Source organism: Fulmarus glacialis, unplaced genomic scaffold (genome assembly GCF_000690835.1).
Source record: "Fulmarus glacialis isolate BGI_N327 unplaced genomic scaffold, ASM69083v1 scaffold14694, whole genome shotgun sequence".
In the NCBI taxonomy this organism is placed as follows: Eukaryota; Metazoa; Chordata; class Aves; order Procellariiformes; family Procellariidae; genus Fulmarus; species Fulmarus glacialis.
Window position 1 is genome coordinate 1 of NW_009208836.1, and position 17,471 is coordinate 17,471.

The following is a 17,471-nucleotide window of genomic DNA, read 5'->3' on the forward strand; positions in this document are numbered from 1 at the left end:
GGTGGTGGGAAATATCATTAGGAAGCATGCCTGCTTAAGGCTTGTGTTCCAACTATTCTGGATGTCCACATAAGTTCTATATGAAATGGTAGGCCTGTAGCCTTCTACACAGACTTGCATTTACAATTTATGATGGTTATTGATGGTAGCAGAGCGGTTTATAGTTGTAAGACTTTGGAGTCTGAAAGTAGGTTAGGCCACTGTATTCAGTTTGTCACCACTGCACTATCACAAGTCTTCCTCCTTTGGACTCTGTGGTGTCCTAAATTCTTTCAAGTTCACAGGTTTCCATAGTGTGTTTCTCCTTTTCTTCTTTGCTTGTCATTTGCCTTCCTGCCCAAAGTGTTCAGACATCGCTAGTCTGGTGCAGCCTCTGAAACCTGAATCTCTTAAAGCGCTTCAGTAATCTGGCTCTCTTCAGTGTCTGAAAGTGGGCGTCTCAAAACTGCTAGTTGGATCGGAATTTAAAATAAAAAAATCTCAGTTACCTCATGTAAACACTTAGATAACAATTATAAGTGTAGTTATGAAAGGTATTAGACATTTTTTCCAGTTATCTGTGAAAGAGAAGGAGAATACTGAGAATTGAGGGCCATTTTGTCAGGTCTTGCACAGAAACCACTTTCTGTTTTTTATAAAAACTATGCATACAATAGTAAATACTACATACTAAATTTTTTTTAAAAAAAGCATTTATAACATTTCTTGTTTACAACAGTTAATTAAAATGATTTCTGCAAATTCTTCTCTTATCTTTAAAATTTGCAATGCAGCTGTTTGCTAGTTACCATGGCCTGAGTAAGGGATCATAACTGACAAAAATTGGCCCTGTAAAAAACTGACGCTATTTTTGTGGTTTAGTCTGAGAGAAATGCAAAATAATAAACAGTACAGGTAGAAGAAAATACATTTTACTTAAAAATATCTGATACTCAGGAACATTTTTCTATCATTAAAAATAAATAAATTATTATCACTCAATACTAGTCAACTGCTCAGAATTTAGCAGTTATTTTGCATATACATGTAAAAGTTATTTTGCATACACATGGCAGTGTATGTTGAAAGGTTGGATTCTTACACAAGTATATTGCACACCAAGAAAATGCTGACAGTGATATATCAGGCTACTGTTTGATATCTCAATTAATAACACTATACTGTTTTAATATGATGTAAGATCTTTTAAATTGAAGTCATTTGTATTTTAATAATTTATTACAGATAGCAATGGCATTGATTAAAAGAGGTTATCTTTTGTGATGTGGAAGACATTCCACAATTCCAAATTTATTTAAAAAAAAATAGCCTAACTTTTGCCTGTTTTGATTAGAATATCTTTATTTCTATAGGTACCTCAACACACAGTTTATTAAGAAGAACAAATTGACTGAAGCTGATCTTCAGTATGGTTATGGAGGGGTGGATATGAATGAACCATTGATGGAAATAGGAGAGGTAGGTATCTCTGAAAGTGGGAGTGGATATAAACTATATTCAGAAGCGCTACAAGTTCAGCTTTGTCCTTCTAAATTTTGACTTTTCTGTGTCACAGAATCTGAATAGTTAAATATGGTAGAAGATGTAAGCACTGAACCCTTTGTAAATGAGATTACAGTTTTGATGCAGAAAAATATAGTGACCTAGGGAAAAAAATCAGCAAATATGGAAACTATTGGAGAACTTCAGCTTAAAATGTGATAACAGATGCCACCTTGCAAAAAAAACTTTGGTTTATTAAGTGACACTACTATCTAGAAAATATTTGAAGAAGCAGTACTTTTGGTTTTTGAACCCTTGAAGTACTACTTCTAGGCTTCTATTTCTTGATGTCACAAAGTGTAACAGCTTTTTTTCAGATTAGTCTTCTGCGATACTGTACATCTTATTTTCTAATGCAAGCTGTTTTGTGCTTCTATTGTAGCAACTCAGAGATTTTGGAAAAAAGTAGACATTCTGTGTACAAAAGTATCATGTAGGGAGGGCTTATCTTTAAAAAAAAAAGTAATTTAGAGCAAACACAAAGGTGTTAACAGAGTTACTAATGTAAATTGGAGAGGCTGAAACTAATTTTTAAATACCTATGAAATGAAAAATAAAATGAAAAAAAAAAGAAAAAAAATTGTCAGCAGTAGGACTGTGTTCTGAGAAACCACCAATTACCATTCAGCTATGCAGAAGTGAAGTATGCATTGTTTCTGTCACTTCATGGCTACTGTTACCATGAAATATAAGAAAATGAAAGACAATTTTACAGTAAAAAAAGAAAAATTCTTTCAGATTTTTCAAAACAAAGTGTTTCAGTATGTCTTTAAGAAGATTTTGAAAACACCTTTTCAGTCTGAATCGGAACAAAAACACAATGCTGAATACAGTTGAATAGAAACTTTTCATTTGAATGCTTGTCTGTGTATCTGTTTGCTTTGTGTCCGTATGTATACACACTGCTAACTGGAGAATTAATTTTATTCTGTGATCGTATGTAGTGGTGTATTTTTTTCTTTCCTCTCTACATTTGCCTTTTTCTCTAAAAGGGAAGCAAACAGTTCTTTTTTGGTTTGGAAAGCTACAGAAAATACTTTTTTTTTTTTTTTTTTTTTTTTTTAATTCTTAACATCAGAACTTGACCTGTCAGTGGTTACTGTTCTAGCTCTGGATTTCATTGTTTTAAGTAGGCGATCTCTGCTGCCTTTAGTTAAGAGTAAAGAGAGATTGTGATGCAGGAAGAAACATCTTCTGTGCTTCTGACCCAGCCACCCAGCTGATGAAGACAACACTGCCAGTTGAAATTGCTTATCATCTGACAGGTTGGGGGTGGGCTGAAAAAAACACCAGAAACATGATATATTTTAAGTCAAGGCAGTTCAGAAAAGGAAATTCTTCTCTTGTGCTGTGCTGTCTGCAAGGCTTGCTAATCAGTGGCATCTGTAAAGGCTTATCAGAGCTTGGAAGTGCATATTGCTGCACTGTTTGTGGTGTCTTCAAAATGGTGTAAACATTATTCCTTATTTCCTCAGGCTGAGATTTAGCCAAGTATGTTCCCACGATTGCTGGAGGTAATCCTTTGCTCTGTGCGAATGACTCTTAGTTCAGCTGCTTTGGTGGCTGGGAATAGTTCTGGGCTTTTTTCTGGGGCTAGGTGATGCTGATATATTAATGAATTCTCCCGCTGTTTCAGTGTGCTATTCCATTCTGAGGTATCATCCAAAGGATGGTAGGGGCAATTTTTGTCCATAGCTTTCTGCCCTAGTATATGTTTACCAAAGAAAAACAAACAGCAGACCTGATAATTCAGCTTTTTTTGAGTACTCAGTTTTCCTTCTGTTTATGGAATCATGGATGAAGTGGAAGGACAATGATGCACACTTTTCTTCAAACTTCCCGGCAGTTTTTCGTAGGATGGTACATCCCTAGCTCATTATTTGGGCAGGTTATGGGGAGGGTCAAGATTCTTAAACTGTAGCTGGCAGCCTTTAGTTTTTGACAAAGGTGTTCTGGATGATGATGTCTGGAATTCTACTAATGAGTTTTTGATTATCTCAATCCCCAAGACTCCTTCTATTTCTCTTTACCAAATAATGTCTTTGTAGTCTGTAGTAGTGGGAGGTAAATTTTGGATCTCAAGGCAGTAAAGTTAATCTCTGTTCATTACTGGTGTGGGATTAGGTTTATGGCAGTTACTCCTTTGCCCTGAAAAGGAGTGGAGACTTGCGCCCTACAGTCAAGTAGTTTAAGTGCATTAAATTGTTTTTTGGTGAATTTGTTGCCCCAGAAATAAAATTAGTTCACATTTCTTGACCTGCAAGGCATTCACCAAATTTATCAAGTCTTTGTTTTGAAAGCATTTTCTTTTTTGTTAAAGTTCCTGTTTAGGATTCTGTCTTTTATGTTTTGGATTGCAGTAGGGGCTTTGACAAAAGTCTTTATCTCAGTTGTTAATCACTTTAGAATGGAAGGAATTATCATTTATCCCTTTTGGATGACTGAGATGATCTGTCTTTTATCCACCCAAGAGCAAACACACTTATTTTATATATAGTTCTCTTCTGTCTCAGCATGAAGTTACAGAAATAATGCCCAGTATTTAGAATTTGTAGAAGCAGAACTGTACTCTCTATGTGCTGAAGTTTCTGTCTCAGCATCACTCCTGTGTGCTAATGAAACTTTGGGAGCTTTTCAGTGATCTTAAATGAGTACATGCTTGCTTAATTCTTCTGGGGTTTGTAACAGTAGGTACATACAAGAGACCGGAGATGCGTATGTGATGTGTATGGGCATAGCTTCAAACAGTTTATCATCCCAAAAAGCGTTCCAGACATTCAATAATTGTTGTACTAGGAAAAATACAGGATGAGATCAGTTGATGAAAGTAGTCTGCAAGTGCTTGCAAGAGATTTTTTTTTTCTGACTGTATGTTATGAATGGATGGGAAGGATACGGCTTTTCTGAATTGAGCTCCTATCACCAATTTCAGACTTCTGAGTTTTCAATGACTCTATGGGAGCCTTGAGCAAGAAGGTAGTAAAGATGTGCCTTCTGTTTTTTTTCCTCCATCATGGGGCAACAGATTCTGGAAAATGGATGAAACTGCCATGTTCTGTATTGTCAATCTGGGTGAAGAAGTAAGATCAGTCCCTCTCCTCAAGGAGAAAAAAGTCTCTGGAACTAATACATCAAGTTGCTGGATTGATGTGTCTGTAGTTCACTTGACAAGAAAATTCCAACAGGCAACTTGGAGCCATTTCAGATTGGTAGATCATGTGTGAGAGGGACCATGTTAGAGACTGCATTTCAGAGACTGCATTGCAGGATAGAGGTCTTAAATGTGTGTGGGATTGCCCTCATATGAGGGATCACATTATCCCCTTTGGGCTTTAAATCTGGTTTTGACTTACGTGTAAAAACTCCTTTCAGCAATTGCAGTTGTGTTTTTAAAAATGGTATGATTTGGAAGCAATTACTTTATCCACAAGAGTTTGAGATATTTCAGTCCATTTGACTGATCCCTCTAATGATATATTATGAATAGGGTGACTTATCCCTAATATGAAGGTGATTTGAATTCCATTTAAGTCAAATATTAGCTTGCCAGTGACTTTGCTTAAGCTGTATGCATCTTAGTTTGGAAGTGCTCTCTGTGTGTTGGATATAAGGGTTCTGTATCTTTGACTCTGACCTCTGACAAACTGTCCAAGAGACATTCCCTTTTGTCAGCTGAGGCTTATTTTGCTATCATTTTTAGAAATACCGGTGTCTGCACACATTCAAACACTTCAGGTAGAAAGGTATGTTACTTACCTATTACTGTGCAAATGTTTTGTTTATATGTACAGTCAAAACTTGCCCTCATAACCAACTTGCTTAGGGTTCTTATATGTATTTGAGAATCCTTGATAGAGTGGAACCAAGGAATCAATCAGTCCTATTAGGTGTGTAGGAAGCGTGCAGACTGGGAAGCATGCATTCACACACTGCCTGACTAGAAATTCTATGTCTGATGTTGCTAGTGTACGGATCTGCGATCTTCATCCAAATGCAGTCAGATGTTCTAGAAGAAAAATGATAAAATGATATATTAATATATTGACAAATTGTGTGGGTGTGTGAGGCAAACAAAAGAATTTAAAAAGGAGAATTGAAGAAGGTGTCTAACAATTTAATTTTTAAAATCCTGAATGGGGAATTGCATCATCTTCGGTTTTGTTCTGGGGTTTTTTTTGTATTTTTTTTATTGATGTAAACTTGTGTTGTGTCCTGACAGCTAGCTCTTGATATGTGGAGAAAATTAATGATTGAGCCACTGCAGGCCATTCTTATTCGGATGCTCCTCCGAGAAATAAAAAAGTGAGTGCTTGATTATTTTTTGCTTTTACACAATGTGGGGGTATTGCACTTTTTTACTTTGAAAAGTCTGGGGACTTTGACCAAATCCTTTTATGTTTTTTTTGAAGATAGCTTCTTACCTGATCATGATGTTCTATCAGCTTTTCTCATTGTAGCTACATGTTTGTGGTTTGCATGTGTAGAAAAAGACTCTGAAAAGAAAATAGTTAATTCACTGTAACCTGAGGGTAGTGATCTTTTCTGTTTCAGCAAATGTTCTTTATCAATGGGTTTGGGGAGTAGTTAGGATAATTCTCCAGGTCCCATAAGATGCCTTTTGCCTTTTTCTCCACCTGATGCTCACTGCTTATGGCTTCTGTGCTGTCAGTAAACATAAGGACCAGGTCTTATGCAAGGATTTGCCGAAGCCAGAAAAGCTATGTTGCTTTGCATGGGACCCAAAACAGTTCTTGCTTATCTGCCAGTAAGACTAAGCTTCTGGGTTTCTGTTGTTCAGATGAGTGACTTCATTTAACATTCTTGGTGCTTTACTTGAATGAAATAGAAATAATTATTCTTTTGCACTTTGAGGGGATTTATTGTTTTATTTCTGAATATCTTTGTTACTTTTAAACGAAGACCCTGTTTGTTACAGGGCGTGGGGCTTTTTAAGTTTTGATTTAAAACCTTTATATTATTTTACTCCTAAGTGATCTTTTTACTTATGAATAAACAGAAATTTTGGAATATATTACAGACCTTGTGTGTAGCTGTAAGTTCCATCAGTTTCTAGAATTTTACTACTGTTTAGGGTAGCTCTGGAGTTGCCTAATGACTGGGGGTTTTTTAAGTGATTGTGTCGCTGACTCAGGTGACCAGGCTAGTGTAGGTAAACTGAAAGAGTGAGGTAATTTGACTGATGGAGGTGCCTTGGACATGCCTCTGACACTTGGTTGGACAAAAAGCTGTGTTTATAAGGCATTAAAAAACTGATTTTAATATTACAATTTTATTTTTCCTTCCTGAATTATATTTTTGACAACTGAGTAACTGACATGATGTCCCTCTCAGATGGTATTTCTGAAGCCAGGAAGTATTTATTGGCTTTCAGCTGTTGAACCGTGCTTTCTTTGTAACCAGTGCTCATACTGCTTTATCCGTATGTTTACTATAACAATTTATTTTTACTAAATGAAGATTGCCTAATTCATGGTGAAGAAAATTCTGCTTTGTTACATCAAGCACAGTGACATTGAAGATTGTTTTAGTCAATCTGTATATTTCACTGGTGGGTGGGAGTGGAAATCTGTGTTAAAACCTTTTTCAACAGACATCTGATGCCTCTTAGAAGTAACGGTATGTATTTACCTTGAGGCTGACTGCAGACCTCACAAGGGTATTTAGATCAAGACTGTAACTGTCTCTGTGGGGCATTAGATCTTAAGACTGTAACAAGTTGATGTTATTTGTTATTAAATCGTTTAGAAAGTTTTAAATAAAACCTGAGTCATTGTCTCTGATGGTTGGGTCTGGATTTTTTTTTTTTCCCCTCCACTATTAAGGAGTCTTCTGTGTGATCTCAAAGAAGTTAGTTCAACTCTGTTTCTCAAAATGTACATCTAGCAATTCATGTTAAGTTTGTTCTAGCTGCTTTGAGATCTGCATATCGTGTAATGAAGTATATAAGAGAGAACTACTAATTATAGCTGTTCTTCCCGGTATCATGAAATGTAGGGCTTGCTATAGGTATTCTGAGGATGGCCTTTGCATGTAACTATAGGCTTGTTGCTGTTCTTTGCTATGATTCCAGTGGTCAATACAGTTTGTAAGAGATAATTTTGAAGACTTTTCTGCAAACAGCTGTTAAATGTCTTTTAGCATTGAGTTCAGCAATTAAACAATGTCTTTGAAGAAATGGATATTAATAAGTTACATCTATCAGAGGTGCAAGAATATGCATGGAAAGATTATTACCTAAAAAATATAATAAAATTACTAATACATGTATATACATAGAAACCTCTCAATTAGATGCCGCCTTAAGTGTTGTACTTAAGTGTGTGCGTCGTTCAATTTATTAAAATGTTTTACAAAAAATTAGAATTTAAATAGATGGGACAATTGAACTTCTTATAACTAGAAGATTTTGCATAGTATACAATGATATGCGGAGTTGATAACCAACACTGTAGTCAACTGGCTGCATATGAAAGTATGTTTATTACTGTACTGGAAAAAGTAGGGAGCAGAGCCACAAATTTTGCTTTCAGGTTTTATTTTATCAATATATTTAACTGGAATTTTAAAGACTTCTGACTAAAATCTTGAGCACATTTACTTTTTGGAAGCTGTAAACTTGTGCAATACACAATACATTAAAATTAACAATAAACTTTTTTGGCACATGAAAATAAAGAATTACAAGTAATGACTTGTGGTTCAGCTGAACAAGATGGCTAAACTGATCTGAGAGTTTGTTGATGCCAAAAAGTAGCAGGCTGCGCTCTACTATCTTTCTTGGGCTGAATTTGGTGCTCATCTAGTCCCTTAGTGAACCAATTCAACTGATAATATGACAGAAAACCATCCTGGCTAATATTTCTCCAGATTGGCATGATGAGTCAGTTGAGCAAGGAATTAGATGAGTACCAAAGCAGTGCGAGAGAGAGAGAGAGAGAGAGAGAGAGAGGCCTGTGACTGAGCAAAAGGGAGCAGATTAGCCCCCTTCAACAGCAGAGAATTGTTAAATCACTTAAGCCTATCTTGGCTGACTGCACTCCTCTTCATAACTCCTCTTAATATAGAGTTCTGAATATAACACACTTTCTTCCCACTCCCTGTAGCCCAAGCACTCCTCCTACAAGGCAAGCTGAATATCAACTTGGGCATTTTTGTTTCAGCACAACAGGAAGCCGACAAGATCTCGAATTGTGAGAAAATTCATCTATGAAATTTTTAAACAGAAATAATTTGGAAATTATTCAGGTGCTATCTCAAATGATAGTGTGATTAGTACAGACTAACCAGGAGAGGCTTCTTTACTAAAGATAACTAACACTTTCTAACTAACTGAACCTATTCCTGTCTAAGCTGATACATTATTTATATCATTTGTTTGAAAGGAAAACTATTGGAAGTTAATAACTTTTTAAAAAGTGTTCCAAACAGGCTCTTCCAGTTGATAGTGAATTCTGTAGTTAATTGGTCTCGATAGGCCATTGGGCTGACACAGCAGAGCGCTTCTTTTGAATGATGGAATCTTCTTTTAATGAATAGAGCATTTATTATTGTACCTTAAACTTTAAATATGTTCTATAGAGCTATAGTAGTATACTGTATGATACATATTAAACTTCCACTGTTAGCTTTAGTCTTAAAATAGGAACAAGATGGAATTAATATAAAACAGCACAACTTCCTTGAGCTTGTGTTTTGTAGTTTTCTCCATTTCTTTTGAAAAAAGAAACTCAGCAGCAGCAGAATTAGTGGAACTTGTGTTTCTAGTGCTTTACCTTTTTGTCCAGATTCCCACCAAACATCATCATTCCCTTCTACCCTCCCAAGATGTCTTGTGACATCCCTGTTTCAAACTGTGCGGCAGCTGATGTGTATCTGTATGCATCCATATTGCTTGCTGACTACTGCCAAGTAGAATATACACTTAATAGACTTCCACCTTGGTGGTGTCACCAATTTCTCTCATTTTAGTTTGGCAGATACTCTTACTACTACAACTTTCATGAAAATCATCCTTGAAACTTCTGTCAAATTTTGTTGAAACTAGCTATTTGCGTTACAAATTCTTGAGAGCGGAGAGCCATTGGTGTAAATAAAAACCTGAAGATGCTGCCAAACTGGAAAGAATTATAATTTTGTGACAAATGCTGTTTTTCTTGGAAGTAATGTAGCCTTTCAGATAGGTTCATGGTGAAGTTCATAACACAGTTCTGTCAATAACTTTCATGACGAGTTTGCTGTAAATGTATAATACTGACCCATTGAGGAAACCTATGTTAAGCTACTAAAAATTCTGCGAGTGTGGGGGGAAAAAATGCGGAGTGTGGGCATCTGTTTTTAAAAAAAAAAGCTTACATAATCCTGGCAGTTGTTGTGAACTTGTCATTTGATTGGCAGCTACATCTTCACTACCTCCATATTCAGAAGTGGATTTAAATTCCTTCTCTTTGTTGTGTACTACCAGCTACACAAAAGGCAGGCAAGGCTGGCTCCATGTTGTGTTCCTTTTCGTCTATTGCCTTCATGCTGTCTGGCCTCTACTTCGAAAGCCTGTCTCCTCCCTTGCAGCTCTTCCATGGAGCATCTGCCTCCTGTACTTTTACAGCTTTTTCCTAATGATACATTGACCTTTGAATCCCCTGGGCCTGACCTTTGCTGCCACCTCTCCTCCAGCATCTGTGTGGGTTAAGGTCTGTGAAGTGGCCTCTGAACCGAGCAGAGCGGAGCTGGGTCTTCATCTGTTACTACAGTAATGCTTCTTGTGTTTGTGTCACCAGTATCTTTCCAGGTCCAGAACTCCGCGTGCTAGAGGCAGACTGGACTGTCTCTTGACAGAGCCCTGCTTTGTAATATGCTTAACTTTTAATTATGTAGCTTCCTGCACTCTGTGACATCGTGCTGTGTTCACAGGCTGCATGCATCCTGCAGCTTACCATGCTCCTGGGCCCCTCTGGGATGGAGCTGGATCCAGCCCCTGCTCTGGTATTACACTTTGTCCCTTCTGTGACATGCTGCTGCCTCTGCTGTCATATAACCAGACCCAGCAGAGGGACATTGGCAAGAACACAGGATGTGATTACATGTACCCAAACCCAGATTTATTCCATTGGTTCAGCTACCAGAACCAGAGGAAACCTTCCTGTCCCCCAGGGGAAAAAAAAATCGGACCATCCCTGCTGGAGCAGTTATCCGTTAGATCAGCTCGTTCGTAACGGGTGACCAAACTGCATAAAACATACAGTGATTGCTCGTAATCTGTTAGAGCGCTAGTTCTTTCCACCCATCATGAGCTTAAGTTTTCAGATCTTAGGACTCAATAGTATTTAAAAGCAATACACATAATTAGCAGTGTTGTGAACGTATGAATATGGTCTGGTGTATGTAATACAATGACTGCTGGTGTGGCTGTCCTGGTAAACCTCCCTAGCTCATGGGCATCCTTTGGAGTTTTTATCAATTCCAAACCAAAATGAATGAAATTAGCAAAATTATTTCTCCCCCATTCCATCCCAGCCTAGATGGGTATATGGTAATGTTTGGGTTTGAATGTTTGAACTATTAATGTTTGAACTATTTTAGCTGGCTTTAGTGTTTTTTTTCCTTTTAATTTTTTTTTAAATCACTCATGTAAGTGACTCTCCTATACCAACATAAGTTTCTAACAGAGAACTCATTTTGTCTTTTTAGTGCAGCCTGGGTAAAGTAAAAGTTCTTGTTCTATATACATGTATATATGAGTACATATGTATGTAAAAAAGGAAAACTCTTGAAATTACAACTGCTGATGCTTAAGTGTAAATATACTTTTGTAAGTCTTATTTTAGTCCTAATTAACACCTTAGGAGTTCAGGAATATTTTTTACTTCTTTGTAAAGTGTATGTGAAAGGTGGTCTTTCTTAGAACAATTCATGTTTTAAGCAAGTCTGCTGCTCTGAGTGTGGGTCTGTTATTTCCAGTCTTTGTAAAGGAGTGAAGACTAATGTTTTTAGCACGCAAAACACTTGTTTTAATTACTTTTGTTTTCAACTGAATGGGACTAAAGATAATATTTTCTTCACTTGAACTCGCTCATTTGATGCAAAGAACTTGACTGGAAAACGTAAGATTTTCCTTTTGCAATTAAAATTTGATTAAAAATTGTGACGATGCGCCAAGTATGTTACTTGTTCCACGTGGCATGTACATGTTGAATAGTAGATATTCAGAAAAGAAAATAGCATGCTTCTTGGTGTGATGCTGGCAAAAATTTTTTTTTTTTTTTGGCAGGGGCAGCAGTGTGAAGGTAGTCTGTTTAATAAAGGCTACAAATACAAGATGGAACTTACTGTAACTTTTAAAATACTTGCTTAGAGTATGTGATTTGGAATACTGATATCCTTAGTAAACAGTTGGAAATTTCATGACCTGCAAATGCTTTTGAATAGTTTATGAATTGCTGTCTCAACAATTTAAATGTATAGGAGAGAAAGAAGAGTCCTTTATTTTAAGATTAATCTTCTTCAATTTTTCCAATTTAAGCAGAGGAATTTACTGGAAAATATTTTCATCCAATTTTATTTCATTCGGCTATCAGATGAGTTACACTAGATACCTAGATTCTCATGAATGTTTGCTTTGCTTATTCCAGTGATCGCTGTGGAGAAGACCCAAACCAGAAAGTAATCCATGGGGTTATTAACTCCTTTGTTCATGTTGAACAGTATAAGAAAAAATTCCCCCTAAAGGTAGATACACATTTCTGATTTATGGTTTTAATTTTGAATGTTAATCTAGTGTATGCATTATTTGTCCTTTAAACAAAAAATTCTCCCTTTTAGTTTTATCAGGAAATTTTTGAGTGTCCTTTTCTGAATGAAACAGGGGAGTATTATAAACAAGAAGCTTCAAATTTATTGCAAGAGTCAAATTGCTCACAATACATGGAGAAGGTAAGAGATTCTTCTGTACACATGCAATAACTAAAATCTAAAATTATAAATTTACCGATGATACATGTTTTCCTGTACAGTTCCTATAGTTGTTCTTTGTTGTATGCTTTCATGCAGTTTAAACTATGCTTTTTGGTGGCATGGTTAATCTGAATATAAACTACAAACCTTGCCTATGGATGGACTGTCAGCTTCAAAATATTTCATAATAAATGATAAATCAATTGCATGAAAAGTAAAAAAAAAAAAAAAAAAAATTAAAAAATAAAAGACAAAAACCAAAACACCTATCAGGTTGATCCTTATTTACCTTCTGTTTGTAGTAGCATAAGATGAGAGTTTTAGCAATACAATGGTTAGAGAAGACTATATGGTAGAGTTGTTACAGACCATTGTTAAAAATTACTCCCAGCTGGATTTTCTTTAGTTTGCTTTGTGGTGTATGAAGTCAGGTTGTGATTAAATTACTTGTAATTCTTATATTTTGCTTGAGAAAGCAAAGATTAATACAAGACTAGGAGTCAGTCCTCGGTGCTATACTGTCCACACTAACAAGATAGAAGAGTTGAGGAGAAGGCTGTGAGGTTGCTTTTAACCATAAGGAGCATAAGCTAATGGTTGCACACCTGAGGTGAAATTCAGGGACAGGCTAAGACTTCAATTAAACCAAAAGAAATGCAGATTAATTTTGTCTATCATTAGCAGTCTGCAGCTGCACTACTCTCCCTAGGCTCCCCTCATATTTACTGGGTATAAGTACTTTTATGTCAGTATTCATATGACTTATTTTATGATAATGCCTATTTCCTTCATTGAAGTTATAAAGAGATTAACAGCTCATTTTTATTAACAGCTCAGATGTACTCCTATACCTTTTGAGCAGATGTTTACGTATAAGCAGATGGGTTTGGAACAGTAAAATGATTCTTATAGTCATATAATTAGGTATTGTGGTAAAACTTTCTCAGAAGGAATAAGAAGTGTGGTAGGAGAAATTGGGGAAGACTGGTCACAAAGTTGAAGGGAAGAAGAAATTTAGAGAAGAGAACTACTGAGTGCTATTAGACATCTAGTAGTGACTGAGCCTAGTAAGTACTCAGAGTAGAAGGCTATATTAATTCAGCAACAGCCTGATTCAAAAGAGCAAATTTAATTTTTCAGCATCCTGGACAAGTTCTTTTTTAACTTTGTAACTTATTTGTGTGTCTCATTCCACATACACATACCGTTCTATATTCATGGTTCTATATTGGTTGTTAGTATTTCATCAGCTCTCAGTTTAAAAACTTGTCTGTAGGTTTTAGGTAGATTAAAAGATGAAGAAATACGGTGTCGGAAATACTTGCATCCCAGCTCATATGGCAAAGTGATTCATGAATGCCAACAGAGAATGGTAGCTGATCACTTGCAGTTTCTACATGCAGAATGTCACAATATTATCAGACAAGAGAAAAGAAGTGGTAAGTCTCAGTGGTCGCAAAAAGCGTGAAATGGGTTTTGTTTTATTCATTTAGCATTGCAATTTACTATCTTTATTCAGTGACCTTCTATGCGCTTAAGCATTTTCAACTAATATATGTTACTTATCTAGAAAGCCCAATTAAACCCTGAATGATGTTTTTCTTTTACCATGTAATTCATTTTCATTTTTCCAAATATATAGTCAAAACCTTCTTTTTACTGTTAACAACCCTTCTTTCGGCCAATACTCTTTCTCTTTCCTTGTCTTAGTCGGCTTAAAAACATATTGAAGTCCTGTGTCCTGTAAAATTGATCATATTTTATGCTTGTGTTTTCATTTGTAAACCAATGGCTCTGTCTTTACAGATTTCTTCATCATCATTTGACAGGTCAGGATTATAAAATACTTTGGCTTCTTTTCATAGCCACTTTTTATTGTCCTGAATCTTTTGTGACCTCTCTTCCCAAATCCTTTTTACAGAAGCAGATGCTCTAGTTATATTCCCTGCCTGACTAAAAAAATTATGCTTCTGATGACTACATGCCTCTTACCCTTGAAAGAATGCTTATTCTTGCATGGAAGATGGTATCTATTATGTGAAACAAATTATTTTTCACAGTCAAACTCAAATTGTATCTAATAATAGTGTTCAGTTTCCAGAGTGTTTTGCAAATTTGATCAGAGCTTGGATCCTTCCCCTCCCCAAAAATCATAAAAATAGCGGTTGCTTATTTACAGCTTTTCTAATATGAGAAAAATTTCAAGCCACCACTGAAGGAAAACAAAACGTCAAGAAGATACCTAAACTGATTTTAGTCAGCTGCTGCTAAGGGAGATTTAGGGAGGCCAAGGATTAAATAAACTGGCACAATACTTTTCCATATTAGCCCACCTGTCCTTTTGGAGTCTCTCCTAAATAAGTAGTATTGGAAGAGTGAGGTAGTCACAATGGCAGTACTCAGTAAATACTGATATTAGCCCTACACTTTCCTTTTTTTCTTTTGTCAGTGATCCAATGTATGTTAATTTTTTTTTTCAAAACAGTTGGTCTTGTTTCAGTCTTTGAAAAATTCTGTGTGAAATTATGATACTATATTAAGTGTTGATTTCTAGTGTTTCTAAGCATATTCTATAAAAATGTATCTCTGTTACAGACATGGCAAATATGTATACTCTACTTCGTGCTGTGTCAAGTGGTTTACCTCATATGATTCAGGAACTACAAAACCATATCCATGATGAGGGCCTTAGAGCAACCAGCAATCTTTCTCAGGAAAATGTGAGTTTCCTCAGGCAGCTGAAATTACCTATTTGATTAACATTCCTGATGAAATGTTTACCCTTTTCTTTTTAGTCTATTCTGTTTTTTTTAATTTTGTCTATATGAAATTGGTTTGGAACATTATGGATAAATTGTAACTTCTAATCAGCACTCTTAGCTGTGCAACACATACCTATCCTGAGAGTTGATTGTTGTGATCTAACCAGAAACAACTACAGCTAGATATTTCTCATTGTTGTTTGTTTAATGCTGTCATGGCAAGTAGGTCCTTTTGTTCCATGTATGTATTTTTTTCCTGAATTTCTCTAAGTCAGTGGCATTTGCTGTTCTGGTACGTTAGGAACCAATGATTCCATTTAGTTTAATTATATGTTATTTGTAAAGACTTGACATCCTGTCCTGATTTCAGTGTGGTGTTTGCACTAACAGCTTTGTAGTCTCATATTTTCATGTAATTTCTGAAAATACTGTGGCTTAATTATTTTACTGAAGTGTGTTAAACTTTTTTCAGTTCATATGTATTTAAATTACTTAATTCCATTTTTGTTCCTCTAGCATTGCTTTTCAGAAACAAACAAACAAACAAGCTTTCATTTGGCATTATATTTGTACATGTATACATCTTGCTGTCTAGATCTGTGCTCACTTTAGGGTGGTGACTTTAGCCATGCAGTATTTCTGTCTATAATAATACATAGATACAAATTGTTGTAAATTCACTCTTTTATTGACTGCCCAGGAGTGCTTACTCTTTCGTATGGGCTGAAGTCTTTAGTAGTATAGTTTGCTTTCAAATAATTTGTAAGCTTATTGAGCTTATTCTTTCAAACTAATAGTGTCTACACAGGGAAATGAATGCAGAGCCATGAAGGTGGTGAAAATTCACAGCCTTATGTAGATTAACTCAAAATGTGAAATACTTGCTCCACTGTGTAGATTAAGTACTTTGTCATCAAAACATTTTTAATGTGTGACCTGAGAATGCACTTCGGGAGCCATGTGATGCAGCCAGTGCATTGCACACTCTTGCATTTCTGCCTGCCAGCTTGTCTGCATAGGAACTTCTCTAATTCATATTAGTCATTCCTATAACGTTATGCTGAAATGTGGCACACTAAATTTGATTGGTAACTGTCCTACATAGGAAAATTCAAAGGGTTCATCCGGATTTTCTGTCTCTGAAGTCAGTGTGTAGGAGAAGCAGCAGTTTACGTATTTCTGTAGCTTTTTGGCTCGATTGCCGTATTTACATGTTAGCATTAATGATTTTTGAAAGGGCTAATAAAGGATTTTAGGGCGTGATGGAAAAGATTAGACAGCATGAGAGGAATATAGACTCAAATCTATGTTTGATAGCAGGACTGTAAATAATGTAGCCATAGACTTTTTATTTCCAAAACATGCTCAAGCACAGTAGTATAAGAGTATAACAAGGCAGAATCAATCCTCTCAAAGACTTAATCACTATGATTTTAACTTTTATCAAGAAGAATAATTAGGAAAAAATGTACAACTAATGTAAATATGTTTGTGTATAGATAATCCTACTTTTCTCAATAACTTGCTTTCTGTTTTATCTACCTTTTTTAGATGCCAACTCAGTTTGTGGAGTCAGTTTTGGAAGTACATAGTAAATTTGTTCAACTCATCAACACTGTTTTGAATGGTGATCAACACTTTATGAGTGCCCTTGACAAGGTAACTTTTACTTACGAAGTAAAAAAAGCATTGGAAAACAAAATGTGGGACCCTGTTTCAGGCTCACCAAAATTCTTCAGGGCATCAACACGTGTTCAGAGATAGAGTTCTTATGCAGTTTTTCTAGTTTAGAAATGCAAGGGAACAAAAGACAATCCAGTGTTAAGGGAAAAGATATGTACAAAGGGAACCACTCTAATACTTAATTTTCTTCTGAAAGAAAAACCTTTCTTTTCATCATAAATCAAAACACAAAAATGGATCTTACCCATTTAATGTAAATTTAAGTGCAGATAATAAATAGACAAATTGTGGGTTTTGGGAAGTTTGGTAACTCTTACATGCATTTGAACTTGAATTTGCTTGCTGCCATAATGTTTAAACTCTGAATGCTGATAGTATTACTTCCATAGAAGCTTTGTTTAGATTTTTCAAGTTGACTACAAAGAATATCTGGAAACTTACATTGCTTCAATCACTGTCACAATAGCTAACTTTTTCCAGGAGAGAACTACATTTGAAGTTAAATAAGCGTGTTTA

General features: G+C 35.7%; 1 protein-coding gene across 1 annotated transcript in view; it reads left to right on the forward strand.

The window, feature by feature from the left end:
• Positions 1-1,333: 1,333 nt before the first annotated feature.
• Positions 1,334-17,471, forward strand: part of CUL2 (cullin 2) — a gene marked incomplete at its 5' end in the record, with an annotated part of 33,600 nt that continues 17,462 nt past the window's right edge. Inside the window, 7 exons of the mRNA XM_009576652.1 lie at positions 1,334-1,458; positions 5,762-5,844; positions 12,189-12,285; positions 12,379-12,489; positions 13,787-13,949; positions 15,106-15,230; positions 16,824-16,931. Of these exons, the coding sequence (XP_009574947.1) occupies positions 1,334-1,458; positions 5,762-5,844; positions 12,189-12,285; positions 12,379-12,489; positions 13,787-13,949; positions 15,106-15,230; positions 16,824-16,931 (812 nt within the window). The remainder of the gene's footprint in view (positions 1,459-5,761; positions 5,845-12,188; positions 12,286-12,378; positions 12,490-13,786; positions 13,950-15,105; positions 15,231-16,823; positions 16,932-17,471) is intronic.